Below are 25265 nucleotides of genomic sequence, written 5' to 3'. Positions count from 1 at the left end.
AGTGGAATCCCCTTGCTTGGTCAGAGGCCAACGTGGGTGGGGACTCCAGCTAGAAGACCAGAAACCAAGAAGCAAAACACCTACCCAAGAAAGACAAACTCAGAAAGCAGCACCTAGACCTATAATCACCCCAAACCCAGGTGTCTAGATGCCAATATAAGAACATACTCAATAAAAGCCAAGGCAACATGTCGCCACAAGAGCCCAGCTAACTACTACAGTAAACCCTGAATATTCCTACATAGTTGAAGCACAAGAAAATACCTTAAAACCAACTTGAGGAGGATGATAGAGGTCCTTAAAGAGGAAATGAATAAATCCCTTAAAGTAATCCAGGAAAACACAACCAAAAAATTAGAATAAGTGAATTTTTCTCTTAAAGAAAGAGAATTTTCTCTTAAAGAAAGAGAAATCTTTAAGAAAAATTTTCTCTTAAAGAAAGCCAAGAAAAAATAGACAGATGAAGAAAACTAATAAAACTGTTCAAGACTTGAAAATGAAAATAGAAGCAACAAAGAAAACACAAACCAAGGGAATTCTGGAAAAGGAAAATCGGGGTGAGTGTTACAAGGAGCAGGGCCCCTTGTTTATCCCTGCTGCCCCGCTAGCTTAGCCCCCAAAATAACCACTCAGAAACCGTATTAATTAAAACACTGCTTGGCCATTAGCTTTAGTTTCTTATTGGCTAATTTTTATATCTTAATTTAACCCATTTCTGTTAATCTGTGTATTGCCATGTGACTGTGGCCTACTGGCAAGATTCTAACCTGCATCCGTCTCAGGCAGAAGATCCAAGGTGTCTCCCACTCTGCCTTTCTTTTCAGCATTCAGTTCTGTCTTCTCCACCTACCTAAGTTCTGCCCTGTCAGGCCCAAAGCAATTTCTTTATTCATTACCCAATTAAAGGAACAAATGAACAAAAGAACCTCCTACATTAGGTAAGTGAACAGGAAATACAGATGCAAGCATCACCAACAGAATATAAGACATGGAAGAGAGAATCTCAGGAATCGAAGATACGATAGAATAAATAGATACACTGGTCAAATAAAATGTTAAATCTAAAATTTTCCTGACACAAAACATCTAGGAAATCTGAGATACCATGAAAAAACCAATAGGAATTATCTTAAGAATAATAGGAATAGAAGAAGGAGACAAATCTCAGCTGAAAGACCCAGAAAATATTTCAAGAAAATCATACAAGAAAATTGTCCTAACCTAAAGAAGGACATGTCTATAAAAGTACAGGAAGCATGTAGGACACCAAATAGACTAGAACAAAAAAGAAAGTTCCCTTTGTCATAATAACCAAAACATTAAACATATAGAACAAAGAAAGAATATTAAAACCTGCAAAGCAAAAAGACCAATTAACATATAAAAGCAGACCTATCAGAATTAAACATGACTTCTCAATGGAGACTCTAAAACCCGGAACAGCCTGGACAGATGTCCTATAGATTCTAAAAGACCATGGATGCCATCCCAGAATACTATACCCAGCAAAACTTTCAAACACCATAGATGGAGAAAACAAGATACTCCATGATAAAGTCAAATTTAAACAATTTAGTCACAAATCTGGTCTTACAGAAGGTACTAGAAGGAAACCTCCAACTCAGGAGATTAACTCTTCTCATGAAAACACAGGAAATAAATAATCTTATACTGCTCTAACCCAAAGAAGGCACACACACACACACACACACACACACACACACACACATGCACACACACACTACCATCACCAAACCAACAACTAAAATGAAATAATGGGAACTAACAACCATTGGTCCTTGCTATTTCTCAATATCAGTGGACTCAATTCCACAGTAAAAAAAACACAAAGTAGCAGAATGGGTGCAAAACCAGCATCCCTTCTTCTGCTACATATACCAGAAATCCACCTCAACATCAAAGATAGATGCTATCTCAGGGTAAAGGGATAGAAAAGTATTTTCCAAGCAAATTAGATCTGAGAAACAAGCTGCTGTAGTTATTCTAATAATTAACAAAATAGACTTCAAACAAAAATTAATTAAAAGAGGCAGAGAAGAACACTTCATATTCATTAAAGAGAAAATGCACAAAGACGATCTTTCAATTCTTAACATCTATGCCCCAAGTGCAAGAGCACCCCTGTCTGTGAAGGAAACACTGTGAAAGCTTAAATCACACATTGACCTTCATACATCCATAGCGGGAGACTTCAAAATCCCACTCTCATGAATGGGCAGGGCATCCAGACAGAGCTAAATGGAGAAATACTGGAGCTAACAGATGTTATGAAGCAAATGAACCTAACAAATATCTGCAAAACATTTCACCCGAACACAAAAGAATACACCTTCTTCTCAGTGCCTCCTGGAACATTTTCCAAAATTGACCACATATTCGGTCACAAAGCAAATCTCGACAGATGCCAGAAAACTAAAGTAACTCCCTGCATCCTATCAGCCCATTATGGATTAAAGCTGGATTTCAACGATGCAAATAACTGAAAGTCTACAAACTCATGGAAACCGAACAACTCCCTACTGAAGGACAACGGGGCCAAGGCAGAAATAAAGAAAGAAATTAAAGACTTCCTAGAATTCAATGAAAATCTATGCACAATGTGCCCAAATTTGTGGGACACAATGAAAACACTGCTAAGAGGAAAGTTCATAGCACTAAGTGCTTGCATAAAGAAACTGGAGCAAGATCATACTAGCAACTTAACAGCACACTTAAAAACTCGAGGACAAAAAGTAGACTCACTCAAGAGAAGTAGATGGCAGGAAATAATCAAACTGAGGACTGAAATCAACAAAAACAAAGAGAACAATACAAAGAATTAATAAAACAAAGAGTTGGGTTTTTTTAAAAGAAAATTAACAAGACAAGTCTTTATCTAAACTAACTAAAAGGCCAAGAGAGAAAATAAATTTTGTTATAGAAATTAACAAAATCAGAAATGAAAAGGGGACATAACAACAGACACTGAGGAAGTCCAAAGAATCATTAGGTCATACTTTAAAAAACCTGTACTCCAATTGAAAAATCTAAAAGAAATGGACAATTTTCTCAATAGATACTACTTACCAAAGTTAAATAAAGATGAGATAAACAATTTAAATAGATCTATAATCTCTAAGTAAATAGAAACAGTCTTCAAAAGTCTCTCAACAAAAAGAGCTCAGAACCAGACAGTTTGGCCACAGAATTCTACCAGATTCTCAAAGAAGAGTTAGTGCAAATACTCCTCAAACTAGTCCACAAAACAGAAACAGAAGGAACATTGCCAAATTCATTTTATGAGGCTATAGTCACCCTCATACCCAAACTACAGAAAGATTCAACAAAGAAAGAGAATTATAGACCAACTCCCCTCATGAACATAGTGCAAATACTCAATAAAATACTCATGAACTAAATCTAAGAACACATAAAAAGATCATCCACTATGGTCAAGCAGGCTTCATCCTCGAGATGGTTCAATATAGGAAAATCAGCAATGTAATCCACTACATAAACAAACTAAAAGAAAAAACCCACATGATCATCCCATTAGATGCTGAAAAAGCCTTTTTACAAAAACCCAAAACTTCTTCATGATAGAAGTATTGAAGAGATTAAGGTTAAAAGGGACATATCTAAACATAATAAAGGCAATTTACAGTAAGCATATAGCCAACATCAAATTAAATGGAGAGAAACTCAAAGCAATTCCACTAAAATCAGGAACAAGACAAAGTTGTCCACTCTCTCTTTATCTATTCAATAAGTACCTGGAGTTCTACTAGAGCAATAAGACAACAAAAGGAGATCAAGGGGATACAAATTGGAAAGGAAGAAGCCAAAGTAGCATTATTTGCAGACAATATGATAATATATATAAGCAGCCCCCAAAATTCTACCAAGTACCTCCTATAAACAGCTTTTATGAAGTGATTGGATACAAGATTAACTCAAAGAAAAATCAGTAGCCTTCCTATATACAAATGACAAATGGACTGAGAAAGAAATCAGGGAAACCACACCCTTCACAATAGCCACAAATAATATAAAATACCTTGAGGTAACTCTAACCAAGCAAGTGAAAGACTTGTATGAAAAAATTTCAAGTTTTGAAGAAAGAAATTGAAGAAGATCTCAGAAGATGGAAAGATTGCCCATATTTATGGACGGGTAGGATTAACACAGCAAAAATAGCCATCTTACCAAAAGCAGTCTACAGATTCAACACAATCCTCATCAAAATTCCAAAACAATTTTTTACAGACCATGAAAGAACAATGCTCAACTTAATATGGAAAAAGAAAGAATTCAGGATAGCAAAACAATCCTGTATAGTAGAAAAACTTCTGGAGGTACCATCACCCTGATTTAAAGCTGTACTACAGAGCTATAGTAATAAAAACTGCATGGTATTGTCATAAAAAACAGACAGGCTGATCAATGGAATTAAATCAAAGACCAGACATAAATATACATACCTCTAGACACCTGAATTTTGATAAAGAAGTCACAAATACACAATGGAAAAAAGAAAGCATCTTCAACAGATGGTGCTGGTCTAACTGAATGTCAAGTCCAAAGTGGATCAACCAGATACACTGAACCTAATAGGAGAGTTAGTGGGAAATAGCCTTGAATGCACTGGCACAGGAGATAACTTCCTGAACAGAACACCGGTAGCTCAGGCACTAAGATCAATAATCAATCAGTGTGACCTCTTAAAACTGAAAAGCTCCTGTAAGGCAAGTAACACTTCATTGGACTAAGCAACAGTCTATAGACTGGGAAAAGATTTTTTTCCAACCCCACATCTGACAGAGGGATAAAATTTAAAACATGTAAAGAACTCAAGAAACTAGACATCAAAACACCAAATAATCCAATTAAAATTATGATATAGATATAAACAGAATTTTCAAGTGAGAAATTTCAAATGGCTGAGAAACACTTACAGAAATGTTCAACATCCTGAGCCATCAGGGAAATGGAAATCAAAACAACTAAGTTCCATGTTACACCTGACAGAATGGTTAAGATCAGAAAGTCACAAGTGACAGCTCATGCTGGATGATGGAGAGGATGTGGAGTAAGGGGAACACTCCTCCACTGCTGGTGGGAGTGCAAACTTATACAGCCACTTTGGAATCAATATGGCAGTTCCTCAGATAATTGGGGATCAGTCTACCATAGGCCTAGCTATATTACTCTTGGGCATATACCCAAAGGATGCTCCAACCTACAACAATGACACTCACTCAACCATGCTCATAGCAACTTTCTTTATAATAGTCAGAACCTGAAAACAACCTAGATGCCCCTCAACTGAAGAATAAAGAAAATGTAGTACATTTACACAATGGCATATTACTCAACTGTGAAAAAATAATGGCATCATAAAATCTGCAGGAAAATGGATAGAACTAGAAAAATCCATCTTGAGCAAGGCAACCCAGACCCAGGAAGACAAATGTGGTATGCACTCACTCATAAGTGGATATATGTATTTTTACTCATAGTTGTAAAGAGATAGTCATGCTATAATCCATAGACCCAGAGAGGCTGGATACCAAAGAGGCTCTCCTTGGGAAGGGATTTTTAGAGTGGGTGGGGATAGAAACAGGAGTGATCAGGCAGTGTGTATGCGGGGGGAATGCAGGGAGAGAGTGCTGGAAGAGACAACTAAAATTGGGGGGCATTTGGGGGTCACTGTGGAAACACAGTGCTGTGGGAACTCCCTGGAGTCTATGAGAGTGACCCTAGGAAAGACTCCTAGTAAAGGGGGATACAGAGCCCGAATGGGCCATCTTCTGTAACCAGGCAAGACTACTGGCAATGGGTCTGGGGCATCAAACCAGTCACAAAACCGACCTACAATCTGTCCTGCCTGTAAGATGTGCTGGGAAATGGGGTCACAGAACTTGTGGGAGTGGCCATCTCATGACTGGTCCAACTAGAGGCCCATGCCAAGAGAGGAAGCCCACGCCTGACACTGCCTAAACGGCCATGATCCAGAGCCTGGATAGCCTAGAGACTTGAGATAGAACCAAACATGACTGGAGAAAAATCAATGACATGATTATTAATGATATTCTGCTGTACCACAGATCAGCCCCTAGCTCAGTTGTCATCAGAGAGGTGTCAGCAACTGATGGAAACAGATGCAGAGACCCACAGCCAAACACTGGCAGGAGCCAGGGGAACCCCACAGAGGAGGGGGAGGGAGGAAAGATTGTAGGAGTCAGAGGGGTCTAGAACACCACTAGAAGATGGCCCACAGGGTCACCTAAGCAGGGCTCATAGGGGCTCACAGAGACTGATGCAACTATCACGGGTCTGAGTCAGGCCCTCTGCATATATGTTATGGTTGTTTATCTTGGTGTTCTTGTGGGATCCCTAGCAGTGAGAATGGAGGTGTCTCTGCTCTGGGGCCCTTTCCCTTTTACTGGCTTGCCTCCGTCCAGCCTCGCTGTGAGGGGCTGTGCTTAGTCTTTTTGTAACTTGTTATGCTGTGCTCAGTTGATGTCCCTGGGAGGCCTGCTCTGTTTTGAAGGGTACCAGAGGAGGAGGGTGTCTGGTGGAGAGGGAGAGGGGGAGGCAACTGGGGGGATGGAGGAAGGGGAGACTGTGGTCAAGATGTAATGTATGCGAGAAGAAAAAAGTCTGTATATTGAAAAAACAAAGCGTAATTGTTTTCCCTTTCTGTTGGAAAAAGTCAGTCTGAGCGGCGGTGACATGAAGAACTGACGCATCCACCTTGGCGATCAACACACACAGTGCCTAAGATGCAAAGCCCTCCCTGACTGTTGGAAATCATTCGATATTTCATTTTTAACTTTAGCCAGAACAGAAATCTGCTACATTTGCACCAAACTAGCACTGAAGACTTGCATCCCTAACTCCCCCAGCCTAGGAGAGAGTTTAAGCCCAGCAAAGGAGCCAGTTTGTAAGTTCGGGTTTGGCAGAGTTAACCTTTGGCATTCTTCTCTTGGTAATAAGCTTTGTTGACTAGTCTTATTAACTGAATTTTGACTTTTACTACAAAATTTATTATTTTGCTGCTACTTGAGTTCCCAAGAGAGGCAGATATAAGATGAGTTTTGTAACAAGGTCCTTTTGCCTGCTCAGAAAAGCATGCTGATGACTCTAGAGGTCAGGAGAGCAATCTGGAACAGTTCTTCAAGGCCACAGGCTCCAACTGCCTAGCTCTTACTGTGCTCCTGAAGGCCTGTTTTGTTTTATATTTAATATATATATATAATATTATATTTAAGACAGGGTCTCACTACGCAGCCCTGGCTGGCCTTAAACTCACTATGTCGAGCAGGCTTTCCTTGAATTCAGAGATTCACCATAGGCATGTGCCACCATCCCCAGCATCTGAAGGTGTTTTTGAAACTGACTTTGAAGCACCACAAAACCAAACCTAACTCTCCTGCTGAGCAAAGAGCTTGAACATAAGGATGAGTGAAGAAATGGAAATAAACTCTACCAAGATTGAGGCTTAATAGAGATCAGGGGAAAGAAAGAAGGGAGGGAGGGAAGGAGAGAGGGAAGATGGGAGAAAGGAAGGAAGGGCTGAATAAAGGAAGAAAGGAAGGGTTGAACGAAGGGGAAAGAGGAAAGGGAGGAAGGAAGAACAGGGAGGGCTTTCCTGGTATGCAGACATAGGCTTTTAATACCAGTACTTGGGAGGCAGAGGCCAGCCAATCTCTGGGAATTCAAGGCATCCTGGTCTGAATAGTGAGTTCCAGGACAGCCAGGGCTACACAGAGAAAGCTTGTCTTAAATAACATAAGATACAATAAAATAATGGTAAAGAACAGGGAGGGAGGGAAAGGAGGACATCCTATAGTTACGGAGTTCTGGGCTCACATAGGGGAAGATCAGATGTTGAGTATCTTTTCTTAAAAAAATATTATCAAGATGAAGCAGCAGCTTTCCGCTTAGAGGAACCCAGAAGGTCCTGCCAGACAAAGCGGTCTTGAGCAACCTTGCTAACAATCTCTCTCTTTCAAATGGCCAAGGTCTCAGATGCCTTTCCCAACTTCAATCCTGGGTAGATTCTAGGACATGCCACCGCTAGTAAAGAGTCAGAGAAACCTCCCCAGAGCCCAGGTGCAACTCCAGCATGTGAGGAATGACGGACAGGAACCTTGGTCTTCCTCGGGGAAGAAGCTGAGGCCCTAGGCAGGTGAGCACTTACATTCTAGCTTATCCTGAGGTCTCCCCGTCTCCAGCAGGGACAAGTAACACACGACATCCTTCAGGTACACCACGGGAGCATCTGGGCTTGAAGACAGAGCATCAGGATCCTCCCATGGGGCCACGGTCTCTAGGTCTTTAGGAGGTGCTTGTGTCTTGGCCGTCTTTGACTCTGAAAGACAAAAGGAGAGCATCTAAGGACCTTCATGTCAGTAAACTTTAACCCTGCTTATGATCCCAGCTTCTCCGTGGTTGAGGAGAGAATGTTCTAGGGGTGTCAGAAAAATGTAATTAATACATAGGACATGGCATGGTCACAGAAATCCAGGCTGTAACTGTTTTCTATGAATGGCTTCATTTTTTGATCCATTTAGGACTGTATGTCCTTGCAGAAAGTTTATTCATTCTCTGAGTTTCCAGGAAAGACGACAGTGCTTCCTAGTGATAACACAGTGGACAGATAAATGTCACTCACCATCCTGCGCTCAATACTTCATCTGCAGAAGTAATTCTGGGTGGGCTTTTGTCACATTCCTACCCTTCCTTAGTGGGGACCTGAAGAAGCCTTTAGTGAATGTGCCGTCCCCAGATAATGGATGTGCGCTGTTGACTTGAGGCAGCAGTGTCAAGGACCCATGGCAATGCAGAGCCTTCCTCTAGCTCAAATGTGGATGCTCACAGTGTGTGCAGAACTAGTTCATGTTGGATGCTCAGAGTGCGTGCAGAACTAGTTCATATGTGGATGCTCACAGTGCGTGCAGAACTAGTTCATGTTGGATGCTCAGAGTGCATGCAGAACTAGTTCATATGTGGATGCTCACAGTGTGTGCAGAACTAGTTCATATGTGGATGCTCACAGTGCGTGCAGAACTAGTTCATATGTGGATGCTCACAGTGCGTGCAGAACTAGTTCATACGTGGATGCTCACAGTGTGTGCAGAAGATGTTCCCTGTCGTCCATCCACTGTGTTCACCTCTTGGAGATTGCTACCCTACAGAGAACACATCTACTGAGTTAGTGAAGCCTGTCTCCTTGTTCAGCTATATGCAATAGTCCTGTCTCCTTGTTTATCTGAGGTAATGACTCCACCCCCCTTGATCAGCTGCTGTGCAATAACCCCACATCCTTGTTTAACTGTAGATGACAAACACTTGGCAAAACTTCTGGGCTGCTGTGGCTTCCCCATCAGAGCCTAGATGGCCTAATCCTAGCTTTTCTGCACCTCTGCGTCTGTCTGTCTTTTCTTCATTTCCTCACTGCCCCAAGTAGGTCAGTCCCTGGAGCCATGCGAGGATGTGGTATCTCATAATTCATTTCTGAAAATATAGTTAATGACAAATGAAGAGACTGATATCCAAAAGGAAAACCCTACTGACAACCATCCCATTTTCAGAAACTAGGAAACCTTAACTATTTGCCAAGGAAATGCAGAAATGCTCCATGAGGAAAAGCTTCCCTCACACTCTGCCTCCTAGTTCAGAAGTACAAAATTCATTATCAGTGAGGACACTGGAGATTTCATTTCACTATGCGAAGACAGCTTCCTCAGGTACTTTCTTCTTTCTCCCCTCAGCTTGGCTACTTTCTTACCCATGAGAACCCTTTTCACAGGCATATGCACAACCCACGGGACACAACTGACCATGGGCTAAGCAGAACCCTTGCCAGTGGGCAAGCCCATGGAGGCACTGTGATGCCAACAAGCAGTGAGCGCTGTTAGCGTGGACAAAGGTGGAGGCAGCCTCGACGGCAGTGCCTTCTGGCACCTCACACTATTCAGAGAACACACGATGGGAGGGAACATTCCACCCCGGGACAGCAGAGCTGAGAGAGAAGACCTGCCCAGACCCGTAGCATGGGCTGTGAGTTAGAAAGGGGTTAGCTGTCATCCAGACTGACTGTAGAGGAGATGAGAGGTCTCTGCATTACAGAGGGACCATGCAGAGACCATGGCAGAGCCGCCAAAACCCAGAATGGAAGACAGAAGACAGGGGAAGAGAAAACTTCACCCAGAAGTCTCAGAGGGTCAGAGGTCTGAAGGTAATGCTTTATTGGACAAGACACTGGAGCTGCGGGAAGACATAACCTCTATTAAGTAAGGGCGGAAAGCTTCTAAGGTGACCTGGAAGCGGTAAAAAGAATTTGAATGAGATAACAAGAGAAATAGTGAGGTGGGAGAGATTGAGATGAAATTACTTCTGCAACCAAACTACTAAAATTATCCCTGGAAGAAATGCCATGGAAATTCATCCAGAAATGTGGAAAACAAATGAGAACATAGTCCTTTGTACTGGGGAGTCCCTAATGCCCCAAGTTACATCTGTGTGCTTAGGCTATTCATCCATTGGAACACCATCAATGGCTTCCACTTTGTCTCTACCTCGGAGTAACACCGGACCAGATGTATTGTCCCACCTGGCTCAGCTGGTACCTGGACAGTAGCAAATGTTCATGGGACGTTATATTTCAAGTAGGGCCCCTGAGGAAATGGGAGGCAAATGAGAGACGAGATGCCGGTTAGCATCTTAGCATTTGGAGGAAGTTTCCATGTTGTACCAGGGTGGGGGGAGGGGCATTCTGGCAGATCCTGGCATTCTCTGTGAGTTGAGGAGGAGGTGGGAGCCCAGAGTAGAGCCTAGAGAAACAGATAGACAGACAGACAGCCACACATAGATATGTACAAGGTCACCTTCAGTTCTATAACTGAGTGGGACTTGTCCCTCCCTGGGGAGGAAACTGCCAGAGGCTGGGAATGGGATGGTTATGGTTGGGATGGGCGGAGGGGAAGAAGCAGGACAAGAGGGACAAACTCTGGGATCAAAATAAAAGTCAGGATGAATGCTCATTCTCAGCAATGGGGTAGAAGACCCTAGAATCCACATGTTACCATTGAGGACCCCAAAAACCTGGCTCAACAGCGAGGTAGCAGCAGCTCTAGATGTTTAACGGTACGGAAACACTTGTGACTATTTCCAGAGACTCTCACTTTGCCCTAAACAAGCATAAAGATATTTGGTGAAATACAAAAACTGTCTATACTGTACTCAGCATTGAAGAAGAACTGATAAGGATGTTATACAAATTCTCCAAGAAAAATTTAAAGGACAAGAAACCTACCCAACCCACTGAAAAAGAGCAGTGTTGTTGCACGGCCCAAATCAAAGACATCACAAGAGGGTGCATGTCAACATTCCTTATGAACACAGATGCAAAGGTTGCACAATGTCAATATATCAGATAGAAGTTAGCGGAGACTTAAATAAATAGGTACCATGTTAAAGGATTAGAACCTTCAAGACTGGATGGCGTTAAGATACCATTCTTTCTGATTTTGAGTTCAGCAGATTTCTAAGACACAACAGCAAAGATCAGCCACAAGACAAACAAACCGCATTGAACTGCATTTCATAAAAATTAAGAAATTTTGGAGATAGGGGCTAAAAGTGTTGCTTACTCCTGCAGAGGATTCAGGTTTGGTTTCCAGCATCCATGTGGTGATTCACAACCATGATTACCCAAGCTATAGGTGTGATACCCTCTCCTGACCTCCATAGGCACCAGACATGAGCATGGTACAATACATACATACAGGCAAAACATCCATCCATACAGGCACAGTTCACATAAAGCAAAATAAATTATTATTATTATTATTATTATTATTATTATTATTATTTTGTCTTTTTTTTTTTGGAGACAGGATTTCTCTGTGTTGCCTTTGGTTTCTGGAACTCATTTTTTAGATCAGGCTGTCCTCGAACTCATGGAGTCAATAATTCTTTCAAAATACTAAAAAATTTTATTCTTCAGAAGACACTGTTAGGACCAGGGAGAGGATCAGTGGGTAAAATAAAAACTTTGAATGTTTTTTTAAGGATGGTTCATAGATGACCGTTAGTCTACTGAGCAGGTGACAGGAAGTCACCAGGAAAAAAAGACCACAGTGAGAAGCTGCTCTTCGTGTGTTAGAGCAAGGAGAAATGATGATGTCGATGAAGGACTGAGTGGCAGAGGCCTGCGTACAGCCAGGTGTGTAAATAGCCCAATGGTCTTGGGACGAGGTCGGCAATTTCGTTTGAACTGATGTGCACGGTGCCTGCTATGTGATACCTGGTATTCCATTCCAAGGTCTTTGCTCAGGGGGAATGGAAGTTCTCCCCACAAAGACTTATAAAAGAATATTTACAACAAGTTTGTTTGCAATAATCCCAAACTGGAAACTAACCAAATGTCCCTGTTCCAACAAGTGAACTAATTATAGAAACTCTATATGTTAGAATATTAATTAACAAACAAAATATGTTGACAATTAATATACACAGTTAAATATCAAAATGGTCATGCTGGAAAAAACAGATATAAGAGCTAAGAATGGAAACAGTGCACAGTTCTGTTCACACAGAGTGCAGATGGTGCAGAGACAGTCATAGCGACAGAAGGCAGACCACAGGCTGCTTGGGGTGGGGCAGGGCTGGAGAAAGGACTTCATCCTGGATGGTGGATGCACTCATTCTCTTGGTGTTCTACTGGCTTCTATAGATGCACGCATACTTCAGAAGTTTTCGATTTTATACTTCAAACCTGTATCATTTATGCCACCTACGGTTCAGCTGCGCTATGTAAGAGAATTACTTCTTCCTGAAGATGGTCCAGTCATTAGAGTTCTGGGCGGATCGTGAGTCACAGTTCTAGCTCATAACAAGGTTTAGTTTACTCCTACAGGGAGGTTCTAGACACCGACGATTCCGTTAGCATCCTTCCTTCTCATGCTCCCACACAGGAAATCCCCAATCCTCCAGTCATCCGCTCTCATCCAGCGCTCGCCCTGGTGTAAGCTCCTTCACTGAGGGCAGGCTGCACCTGCCCACCCTGCCTTCACCCATTGTCTCTGCAATACCTGTTGATGTCCAGCTGGGCAGTGCTGCAGAAGGGAGACTCTGGGGACTCTAGCACTGGGCTTTGCACAAGATTCAACCTGTTTTTGTTTAAACCTCTCAAAAGAGGTTATTGCATTAAAACTGAGGTTCACGCCAAGTCTTGAGTGACAGGGATGTTTGTGACTATAATGTTAAGTGAAAAGTGATTCAAACTTAAAAATTATATATAGCCTGATCCCAATCATGTAAAAAAACCTATTGGGGTAAAACTATGAAATCATACACATTTAACTGCAAATATGGTTGAGCTCAATTTTCTTTTTTAAAGATGAAACTTGTTAAAGAGTAATTTAGATTTACAGCAAAACTAGGAGAAGGTACAGAGATTTAGCTCACATACCCTGTAGACAATTTGGTACTTAGCTACCTCCATGATCAACATGCCACGAAGAGTTCTGCATTTCTCATAACTGTGGTCCTGTCTCGACCTGTCATTATCACCCACAGCCCACGGTAGCAGCCACTCTTGGAACGGTGTATCCCATGGGTCTGAACAAAGGATTTGGACACATGTCCATCGCTGTGATGTCGTGAGGAGGGATCTCACCACCCTGCCGCTCTTCTGCGCTTGACGATTCAACTCTTTGTCTTAAACTCTGACAACTGCCAGTCTTTACTATCTTTATTGTTGTTGTTTCTTTTGGGGAGTTTGAAGATTACTCTTCATATTGTCTACAGTATGAGTATACTACTTTTATAACTGGAAAGACGGAAAAAGCAGAGTATTTCTTTAAATAGTCAAGATTGTGGGTTCCTGAAAAATCTCAACAAATTGAGAAACCAAATAAACTCCCAAGGACCAGAACTCTTCTTTTTCATATTGTGAACCAGCACCATGACAGGGACTCTGGAGGACTTGGAGTCAATGTCTGCATTCTGTGCAAGACTCTTTCTTCTGCCCTACTCTGGGAAGCAATGACTTGAGATGGGCTGTGCTACATCTGAGAACAGAAAGGTGTGATTGGTGGAGGCCATGTCAGTCAGGATCTAGCATTTTATGGTGTCTACTTGGACAAGGAAAGTCTGGGGTTTTCCAGAGATGGCCAGATCGCAAGTGAGTTTAGGAGTTGCCTCTTGAAGGAAGGGGTTCTTAGAGAAGCTTCTGCCTGGTCCTAATTCTTATTGTTATTTATTTTTTTTGTAAATATGGGCATTAATTAAACCATCTATTGAAGGAAGCCTAGCAGGAAATGGATTATTCTTTAAATCTCCAGTTTAAAAAAATTAAGAAAAAAAAATCTCACTGGGTCGCACATCAGATAATTGCCTTTTTGTGGTTTAACCCACAGGACTTGTTTTTTTTCCCCATAAGCAGATGAACGGCACATGGCAAATCACCAAGACTCAGAATGATAGGGCTACTGTGAGTGAGCAGGGAATGTCCATCTCCACTATGTTACTGTCCAGCTGCCCTCAAATCACATGACCTCCCTTCTGTGTGTTCTTGGATACTGTCTCCTCATCCATTGAAGCAAACCCTGTAAGATTATTTTGGGCCTTAAGGCATGATATGCAACCTGAAGGTTTCTCTGGACATGCCCAGGGCCTGGGTAAAAGGAGTTGGGGCAGCATGCCTCCTTGTTGGAAGTTTAAAAACGTGCCCCTTCCTTCCTGCTGGGAGGATGCTTTGTGCCAGGATTTGGTCATCTGTCACTCTGTATAAGATGTAAGACTCACTTGTGCGTTCAGTTCATCTCCCCGCCGGGCCCTGGACTAGCATAGCTGATGGGGGCCTGCAGGAGTGAATAAGACAACAATTTTGAGTTGTCTTTCCCTACAGCTATCACTGAAGGTGCCAGGAAGGCCCGGTTCCCTTCATGCTTGCTCTCTGCAGCACCACGAGCTGTCTCCATAGCCTTCTCTTTCCAGAGTGTGTTCTGAGTTCCATGTATAGGGTTAATTTTCTCTTCTCCCTCTGGTCTCACCCTCTTTCCCCCTGCCTCTTAAAAAAAGGTTTGCTTTTATTATTTTCAATTATGTTTAGTGTGTGTGTGTGTGTGTGTGTGTGTGTGTATGTATGTGTGTGTGTGTGGCTATGTGCTCATGAGTATGTGTTCTCGTTCTGGCCTCTCATCCCCTGAAGCCAGGTTATAGCCACCTGAGGAGGGGGTGGAAGTGAACTCATGTCCCCTAGAAGATCAGCAAGTGCTCTTAACCTCTGTGGCCCCTCGCTTTTCATTTTAGGTGGAGTCTCCGAGTGGCCTAGGCTGCCTTGAACTCATGGGCTCAAGTGATCTTCTCACCTCCACTTCCTGAGAAGTTGGGACTACCAGCATATATAAACATCACAACATCCAGCTCCATAGCGAATTTCAAAACAACATGACAAACCCCAACTAACTGACTTACCAGTGCTTCTACCAAACACTGAAAGCCCTATACTGGTTCTGGCTTCTCTTTTGGTGCAGGAAAAGAGAAAGATCAGGATTATAGCTAATATCCACGTGAAGAGGCTTTCCTCCCGGGCTCCGCTGAAACTGTCTCTGGTCTCTTTCAGCTCTCCTACCTTTTAGCTACTTCATCTGACACACATTTAAAAATACGATGGAACCGCAGTCTTTCTCCTCAGTGTTCCTCCCAAGAGCTGGACTTCATGCTTGTGTGTGTATAAACTGTCTCAACAGTATGATCCTGTACAGCAAACAGGGTCTACCTCTCCGAGCCTTTGCATTTGAAAACTTAAGATCACAGTGCATGGTCCCGAAGTTGGCCTGCCAGGAGACAGAAGCTGTGGCCTCAAGGATAGTCTGGCTGATTGTGATGATCTAAGTAGAGAATGTTCATCTAGGGTGGGGTTTACTGCTGATATTATTGAAGATTTACTGTGGGTCGGGAACTGTTCTGAGCCTTTGAACAGCTGCTAACTTGTTCAATCTGCTTAACAATACTCACTATCCTCCCGTTTTACAGAGGGGACAGCAACCAGATATTGCTCAAACACACCCACAGCTCTCTGCTAGATAGTGTCAGAGTGGGAATGCGGTCCAGATTCTTAGCCAATATGTTCTAGCGTTTGATCTAGTTAAGATGGGGAGTGACCAGGACATTTTTATTGGACATGAAAGCAAATGTCACGGATGGTGAGTGTTGCCTCTTCCAGTTCCTGGGTTTGTCAAGCACACAGAGAAAGGCTTCTCACTGATAAACGTGTCAGGGAAGATTCCAGATCTGCTGTGCCCGGGGCGGGGGGGGGGGGGGTGTCAATGAACCGTAGGTGCTACAGCAGCTCCACCAGTAGCTAATAAAAGGGCACTCCTGTACAGAAAGAGAGCAGAGAATTGAGGTTGCACAGGTCTGGATTGAATCCCTAGTCCCACAACGGTTTCCTTGACTCCTTTGTGTGAAGCAGTGTAAATCTGAAGATCAGAGGAAAATGAAGTAAGCAGGTACCTAGAAACCAGATCTTCAAAACCAATTTCTTCTGGCATCTTTTGGTAATTATTAGAAACTCCAACTTGTTCAAAAAATGACACAGATATTTCTGTTTTAAAATTAAAATTTAATTTAATTTTATATGTATGGACATTTTTTTAATGCATGTATGTCTGTGTACCACTTGCATGCCTGGTGCCTATGGAGGCAAGAAGAGGGCATCTGAGAGTCACAGACCATCGTGAGCTGCTACCTGGGTCCTGGGATTCCCACCTGAGTCCTTTGCAAGAGCGGCCAGTGCTCTTGACTTCTGGGGCATTGATCCAGTCCCTCATGAGCATTGTTTGTTGGCCCAGCAGGACATACTCTTACACACTTGCCCTACCCACTCCAGCCGCCCATTGGTAGAGAGTAGAGTCAGCTATACTTCTGCCTGAGGGCCAGGTCTTGGCACAGACTCCCACCCACTCCCATGCTTCCTGTGAAGGCTCCTACTCATCTCTAGCAGCAACTTGTCAGAAGTGAACATCTGGCAACCTGTCCCTAGCCTTGACCTGTTCTGTTCCAGGACCAGGGAGATAAGAACCTTCAGTGAGCCTTAGAATCCCTCTACTGTGTGGGTAAAAAGCTAGCTGGCCATCTTCCTCCTCCTCCTCTGTGGTGGTCTGAGTAGGAATGGCTCCATAGAATCACAGGAGTGGCACTATGAGGAGGTGTGGTCTTGTTGGAGGAAGTGTATCACTGTGGGGGTGGGCTCTGAGGTTTCATACGCTCAAGCTACGCTCAATGTGGGATGCAGTCTCCTGCTGCCTGCAGATCAAGATGTAGAACTCCCAGCTCCTTCTTTATAGTGGCATTTCAATTGTCTTTTAATAAATAAAGGCTGCCTGAAGATCTGAGAATAAAACAGTCCCACTGGTCAGCCGTACAGACCAGTTGCCGTAACACACACCTTTAATCCCAGTAGCCACAATGACATGCCCCTGTAATCCCAGGAGCCACACTAGTTGCCACAGAAACCAGGTGGTGCATGCCTTTAATCATGGTGGAGCATGCCTTTAATCCCAGCCCTAGAGAGGATTATAAAATGGGAGGAGACAGCTCTCAACACACAGGCTCATCTGAGACTCCTGGAGGCAGGATTGTCATTTCAGACTGAGGTCGAGTCAGTGGCTGGCTGTTTTGCTTTTCAGATCTTCAGGTTGAACCCCAGTTACTGACCCTGAGTTTTTATTAACATGCTTCACTTGTTCCGCACCTTCTGCCTGCATGTTGCCTTGCTTCTCACTATGATGACAATGGAGTATTTAAGCCAGCCACAATTAAATGTTTTCCTTTATAAGAGCCACCACAGCCATGGTGTCTCTTCACAGCAATAGGGACCCTAACTAAGACATCCCCCAAACCTCATGTCCCAATGTCTTACCAGTGTCGGGAGCGCAGGCCTCGTCTGCTTTGGAAGCATTATCCGCATTACAATCTAGGGAACAAGAAGAAGACATAAAGGCCAGTTCATGCCCTTCAGACCCTTAGAGGGGCGCGTAGGGAACCATCCCAGGGACTCTGGTTCATGGAGGTTGTGTTTGTGTGCTACGATTATTCTCAGCTTGGCTCATGCTCTCTAAAACTCCATTAAGACAGTGACCATGACTTCCCCTCCTCTGACAGTCCCTGGTTAGTTCTAGCTGGGACATGCGCTGAATGTCTCTAACCATGGACTAAAGCCTTCTTGGAAGGCTCTTATTTTTCTACCAGGTGTTAGTTTGTGTTCCCCTCTTGACCCATCCTATCTCCTGACTCTGAGTGTCAGAATCACCCCCTTTTTATTCCTCTTGCTGAAGGACTAACCAGACAGAGGCTCTGAGGGTCTAAAAGAGAGGAGTCCTTGACCCTTGGTCTCCCTCCCGCTTCCTAGGCTCAGGTTCCCTGCTAGTGCACTGCCTATGCCTGTGGCCAGGGGTTACGGATGCTCAGCATCCTCCCATCTTGGGGAAAGCTGGTCCTTGTACCTGAGACATTGGGCTCACTACTGCTGGCCCCCTCCTTTGGGTGGTCAGGTGTCTCCTGTCTGGGCTTCTGGCTGAAGGCCAGGAAGAGGTGTGTGCTCAGTGGCAGAGGAAGGTCCACCTCCAGGTATGCCCTCATGAACAGCTTGAAGACATCATAGCTAATGGGCTGAGAAGGGCAAGAAGAGAGAAGTCAATAGAGGGAAGGGAGGGGACAGGATGGAGGAGGAAAGGGACGAGGGGGATGGCGTGTGAGGCAGGTGAAGTGAAGGGGTAGGTGGGGGGCAGGAATGAAAACTCCAGGAGACAGAGGGACAGGAGGAAGGCGATGGGACACAGACAGAGGTAACATGGTGGCTGACCATTGGGCACGGAGTAGGCTTTTTAAATAAGGTATGGTTTGGTCTCAATTGGGATTAAAAGGAGGGGGTGATATACTTCCCAAGGCTCAGAGACTGCTGTGAACGAAGGGGTAAACAGACAGTAAGGGCCAGATGTTGGGGTGGATCCGAGTGCAACAACGCTTCCCAGATGTTGCAGGACTGCTACCCTGTTCACTCAGCAGCTGGGGTCACTTGCAGCCTGCACAAGCCCCAGAGCGGATCAAGCCAGTTAGCGCTCCACTGTGGAGAGGAGGTGGACTTAGCCATCCTCCCTGCTAACGGAGGAGCGACAGACAGTGGTCGACTTGTGGGAAAGAGTCAGGTCTCATCAAGGGTGTGGTCCCTGGTAGGTCTACCATGCTTCAGTGGATGGTCCTACATGCATGCGTATGTGGGCAGCAAAGCCGGCCTGGTGGGTCATCAATGAGAAGAGGACACTGAGGCCGGAAAGGGGTGAGGGGGCAGGTGCTGAATACGTTGAAGGCGCATTGTATGTAAGTATGGCTTTCTCAAAGGAATCCCAACAGCATGTCTAAAAAGTGGGGTTCCTAAATGGAGAACTTCAGGGATCTCTCTGCCTTTGTCCAGGCTCATGTGAAGGTCATGGGTCTATGGAGCGAGGACTCTGTCACTGCTTTGAAATTCTGGTGACGATGAAGAAGAATGCAGAAGAAAATAGCATGGAAAGAAAGGTTCTCTGGTGATTATAATCACCTCTGTGATTCTTGAGTTCAGGCCTCGGAAAGTAGGAGAGGTTGGGGAAGAAAGGACAGGTTCCATCACCCCACAGTCTTTTCATAATGTTCACCTTCTCTAGACAGATCCTAAGATGAGAAGGAATTGTGTGTGTTTGGCTCAGCTATTGTGAAGGCTTTAGACATCCAGAAAAACAGGAAGCTAAGGACAGAAGACCCTGTCCCTGTTGCAACCATCTCGATACTGCCTGGCATCTGGTCCCAGGCTTCGAACAGCCATGCCAGAGAGAGCCGCAGCCCTCAGCAAGCACTCACTAACAACAATGACAGTTTGCCGTGAGTCATCCCTGGCTTGCGCTCTCATCCCTGGCGCTGGAGCTTCATCAAGTCACAGATGCTCCTGGAAACCATTTGCAGAAGAAGCGCTGCCCCACCAAGGCTGTGCTGGCCTTTGAATAATAACAGCCACGAGAATAGCATCCCTTTCTGGAAACCTCCTTGGTGCTCTCTGGAAAATGCTGATAGCTTGTAACCCCTTTCACGTTCTGGGGATTCAGCAAGCCTTCCTGGAATCAGAAGCTGACTTGAATGTGTAGAATCAGGTGTGGGCTCCACTGGGAACTTGCAACCAAATCTCTGCTAAGTCCAGGGCTGTCCTAGAGATCTCTTCTGCATTGTGGAAGAAGCCTGATGCAGTTGGACACAGACCACTTACTTCCTCGTTTACTTAATTTCCAGCTTAAAAGAACCCAGCCCATGGTTGATTGACAATTTTTTTGTGTGCCCACTATCCTGCTCTCTGTGTCCCTTTTCTGTCCCAAGTCTCTGATTCTCTGCTGCGTTCTCTTTCTGCCTCTCTCTGTCTCTGCAGTATCATTACCTCAGATTGTCTCTTCTGCTCTTTTCCTGGACACAGCGACAGAGTGATTTCATTCCCTTTCCAGCGTCACCCATCTGCCACCCTCCGTGCTCCTGCCCTCACTGTCTCTGATGGAATCTTGCTTGTCTGCTACCTGTGAACACATTCCAAGGGAATCTTCTCCTTCCCCTTTAATTTCTCCAAAGAGACCACACTGGCCTTCCTTTCTCCTTGACCTCCAGTCTGTTGGGGTTCCTACCTCTTGCCGGGGAGCCTGCTTCCCTGGAGGTCTTAAGTGTATTTGTCTCTTTGGTAAGGTTCTCATCTCAGCTCTCGGAAGAATTTTTCTCTTCTTGAAGCTGAGATTTTATTTTGATGCTTCTTATTCCCTATTTTGGTTCAACTGAATCTTTGCTAATGACGTTGCAATTCTTTCTTTGATGTCGAAAGTTTTATTGCCTTATCCTTTTGCATGATTTTAACTGACAAGTACTGATTTAAATGACAGTGTGATAGTTTTGAGCTAGCACCAAATGGAAATGATCAGAATGAAGTGTTTCTGAAAAAGTAGGTCTTAAAAAGAAAGTTTAATGGCAGGCTGTGGGGGTGCACACCTTTAATCCCAGCCCTTGGGAGGCAGACACAGCTGATCTTTGAGCTTGAGGCCAGCCTGGTCTACATAGTGAGTTCCAAGACAGCCAGGGCTACATAGAGAAACTCTGTTACCAAACCAAACCAAACCAAAAAAAAAAAAATGTTTACCTAAACAAATTCTAATAAAATGCGGTGGGGAACAAACAGACAAAACAACAAAGCTTAAAGGTGACTGGAAAAGATCAGTTTGAGAAGTGCCAAGCCACCAGTATGAAGTCCCCAAAACCAGCCACCAGAGAGATGTCTAGTGTCTAAAAAAGCAGGGGACTGATATGTCTGCATAAACTTATTTTTTTATTTGGTTACTAGCATGTAAAAATCTTTCTTTCTTCCTTTTTTTTGAGACAGGGTTTTTCTGTGTAGCTCTGACTGTCCTGGAACTCACTCTGTAGATCAGTCTGGCCTCGAACTCAGAGATCCACCTGCCTCTGCCTCCTGAGTGCTAGGATTAAAGGTGTGAACCATCATACCTAGCATTTTTCAAATGAAATTGTTTTTGTTTTTCTTTCTTCTTTGTTCTCCCATTGTCCCCATTCTTCCTGTGTGTACTTCTACTCCCCTCCTCTCATGTCACGTGACTGCTTTTGCTTTTCTCTACTGTCTTTCTCATCAGCTCTTTTTCCCCTCTCGTGGTCTCCGATCTGGTTTCATAGTCAATAACCAATCTAAAATCCCTTATTTCTATACACACAAACACTAAAGTTTGGATTTGCATATCAGAGGGACCGTGGAATTTGTCTTTGTGAGTTTGTGTTGCTTCACATAATGTAATATTTTCCAGGTCCATCCATTTTCCTACAGATTTCATAACATCATTTTTCTTTATCTCTGAGTAAGATTCTATTGTGTGTATATGCAACATTTTTTATTACCATTCTTCTATTGATGGACATCTAGGCTAGTTCTAGTCTCTGACTGTTATAAATAGTGTAACAACAAGCCTGGGTGTGGGAGTCCCTTTGTGTTAGATATGGAGTCCGCTGAGTATACATACGGGAGTGGGCGTGGCCATGCCACTCTGTCAAATCCCCACCCTTGGTCTCAGGTGTGGGATGCTCATCCAGCTTCAGTGTTACCTTCAGCCAGAAGCTCTCAAAACCTCTGGCATCCTCCTTAGTTAAGATCCTATTCCCGACGGCCATTTCTGCTAAAGCCAATGGCAATATTCCAAAGTCAGCTTTGACCTCTCAAAGCTCTCAGTAACCTGGAACTGGTTCTTCTCCCTTGGTTTTGCAGGATTAGTCCTTTTACAGCACCAAACACACCTCCTTTCTAGGTCCATTCCCCCTCGTACCAAAATCACCAGAGTCTGACTTCAGTTTCATGTGATTTTTAGTTAGACCATTGCAATGCCTCTATTTCATAATTTATAAAAAAAAATTATTTTCTGCGCATGAGTGTTTTGTCTGCGTGTACACATGTGCATTGCATGCATGCCTGGTACTTAGGGAGGTTATAAGAAGGCATCGGAACTCCTGAACTAGAGCTATAAACTACAGATCGTTATGAATCGCCATGCAGAAACTGGGAATAAAACCTGGGTCTTCTGTAACAGCAACAAGTCTCTAAACTGCTGAGCCATCCCTCAGCCCATACAACGCCTCTTGAAGGCATCCTTGCTCCCGCTTCCTTTGGTTGCTCCTCCCATCTGTTGCACCCAGCCCTGTTAGGCTGATTTTCCTGAAGCACAACCCCGAGAAGACTGATTTCCTACTTAAAAGTTTTCCATGGTGTCTAATTGCCCATGGGAGAGTTGAGAGCCGCTTATGCATGACTGATCTCCTGTATTATACGAGATAACACACAAACAGAAATGAAACTGGGTGAACCCCAGGGAATATAGATAGAAGCTTAAATATATATATTATTAATATAGAAACAATGTTGCTACAGTCCAGTTAGTCAGCCTTATGTGCTTTCTAGGACCTTTGGGACTCAGAATTTTCGCTGTAATCCACTCCAGCCTAGACATGGAGCCTCTTCAAACCCTCAGCTTATCTGCCATTTTTTCTTATTATCTGTTAAGGCGCAACTACGCATCCTGTCCCCACAGTCCCCTTTTTTTCCTGAGCAAGCTCCACAGTCTACTGCTTTCTTCAACTGTTAAAAATCCTAGCTCTGCTTTTTCTGCCTGAAACCCCTTGGAATTTCCTGCATCTGGATGTCTTTAATTTGACTCTGGTTCCTGCCTTGTGAAACTCGTGGATGGTGTTCTAAATAAATACAGTAAGTTGCCACACATTCTTGGACTCCCATCAGCGCTTCTGAATGAGAATGGCTCATTTCATTTCCATCTCCTGAACCATTCTCCAATATATTTCCTGATAGATATTTGAACAGATGCTGACTTCCCTGCCGGTCCATCAAAGGGATGGCCTGCTGTAGTGTGGTCACCAATGGATCATCCACTCTCTGAGTCAGGCAGAGGCTCAGTGTTCAGTCTATACAGGCACAGGTGTTGGAATGACTGTAATATGTGGTCAGCGGTGCTGAGTGTCACAGGCTGAGGACAGAATGTGAGACCTTAGGAAGTAATGATGACCGAATTCATGCCTACTCATTCACGATCTCACTCCCGCATCCTCTGGAAGATGGAATGGCCTAGAATCAACATGGAACACTCAAATCAGAAAATCCTCAGAGGACCTGGGTCTGCTTGTGCCACAGGTACTCAGGACATTCGATGACTTGTCCCTGCCCACTAGGGGTGGGACGAACCAGAAGCTGGATCTTTGGCTTACTCATCTGTGACTGTTTCTGTCACAGGTCTCTGGGCTGGTACAGTGCTCCCAGTCGCTCCCTTCGAGCACCACTGGTGTCAAGAGAGACTGATCGTGTGCTCCTCTGAAAGGGATATATAAGTTAGACAGTTCCATACAAGCCCTGGCCGAGAACAGTGGCTGCTTACCAGATGTTTAGTGTGTGACTGGGTAAGGAGTATTGGAGGATTATACCCAACTGGACACCCGGCAGTAGGAGGCACACTGGGAAGAAACCATCACCATCCTCAGGCACCTTCATCATTCATGCTCTCTCTGGAGCTGCAAACCCATGAAGCAACCTGCAGGTAATTGCTTTTGCTGTAACCTGTTTCAGGAGGGCTTGCTAATTCTGCTCCAGGTCTAGAAAGGTGAAGGGAAGCTGGAGAAACTGCTGTGCCCCAGGCAGGAGGCAGCGGTGGAGAGTAGGGTTCACGTCTTAAAAGCCTGCTTCAGGTCACCATGCACACTGCTGAGCTACAACTTGTGCTCAGTGTATCTCAGTGCCACCCAGCCACCCACCACCTTTCTGTTCTGCTGGGCTTTCCTCACTCCCTAGCTGTCACTGCCGTTCTTCTCTCCAGAGAACTTAGAGATGAAGGCAAGGGCACGTTTGGTCCATCGTATTCATCACGGCCAGAGCTGACTCTCTGCAAATTCCCCTTCCTACTCTAGCTTCGAGATTCTCTAGGAACCTGCCCCTGCTGGCAGCTAACTCCTCGCTAAGACATTTTAGTGACAGGAAACCGTCAAACTCAAGAAAGATGAAACCCTTCTTGTTTCCCCAACCCCGTGCCATGACATTACACCTACCAGATGTCAGGCGAGCTGTGTGAGAGAGAGGCAGAGCTCCCTGAGGATGCAGCAGGGCCAGGCATACAAAGAGAGGGGATCAACCCTGAGGGGTGTGAGGGCGGTTGCACACTTAGGATAGACAGGCTCCCTGCTTCTGAAAGCTCCTCTGGGCCTTTACAGCAGTGGTGGCCGTGACCAAATTGTTCCCCTCCCACACATCAGCCCCCAGGCAGACAAGCTGATTACCAACCCCTGCCAGCCCTTCGTTCCCTGTTTTTGGAGTTGAAGGTGGGAGGTGTGGGGCAGTGTGTTCTTTGCTGCTCTGCACGGCTTCTCCTCAGGAATGCCCTTTGAAGTGGTGTGCTCTCTTCCATTCTGCCAACCCCTCTCCCGTTCTTCCAGTGATTGGTGTTTTATTCCCAGCCCTTCTCAGGTGGACCTAGAGAACACAGTCTCTGTTGATTCTTCCTGGGAGCCAGTGGAGAAGGCCTTGGCGAGTGAATGGCAGCCTCTTCCTAACTTAGTTCTGCTGAGCTGTTACTTTTCTATAGTAAGTCTTTGTAAAATGACCCAGGAGCAGGGGAAAGGGAGCAGGGGAT

At 44.3% G+C, this 25265-nt stretch overlaps 1 protein-coding gene across 3 annotated transcripts in view; it reads right to left on the bottom strand.

Annotated features, from left to right (window-relative positions):
• Positions 1-25265, bottom strand: part of Dgkg (diacylglycerol kinase gamma) — a 212595-nt gene that overhangs the window by 118832 nt on the left and 68498 nt on the right. For 2 of the 3 annotated variants that reach the window (XM_057764140.1, XM_057764141.1), the window contains exons 4-6: positions 18525-18690; positions 17942-17995; positions 8207-8377 (exon numbers count right to left, since the gene is read on the bottom strand). In XM_057764140.1, the coding sequence (XP_057620123.1) occupies positions 8207-8377; positions 17942-17995; positions 18525-18690 (391 nt within the window). The remainder of the gene's footprint in view (positions 1-8206; positions 8378-17941; positions 17996-18524; positions 18691-25265) is intronic. The other variant, XM_057764142.1, reaches the window with a different exon arrangement.

The sequence above is a fragment of the Chionomys nivalis genome, chromosome 3, assembly GCF_950005125.1.
Source record: "Chionomys nivalis chromosome 3, mChiNiv1.1, whole genome shotgun sequence".
In the NCBI taxonomy this organism is placed as follows: Eukaryota; Metazoa; Chordata; class Mammalia; order Rodentia; family Cricetidae; genus Chionomys; species Chionomys nivalis.
The sequence above is the reverse complement of the archived record's forward strand: the minus strand, read 5'-3'. Positions and strand labels throughout refer to the sequence as shown.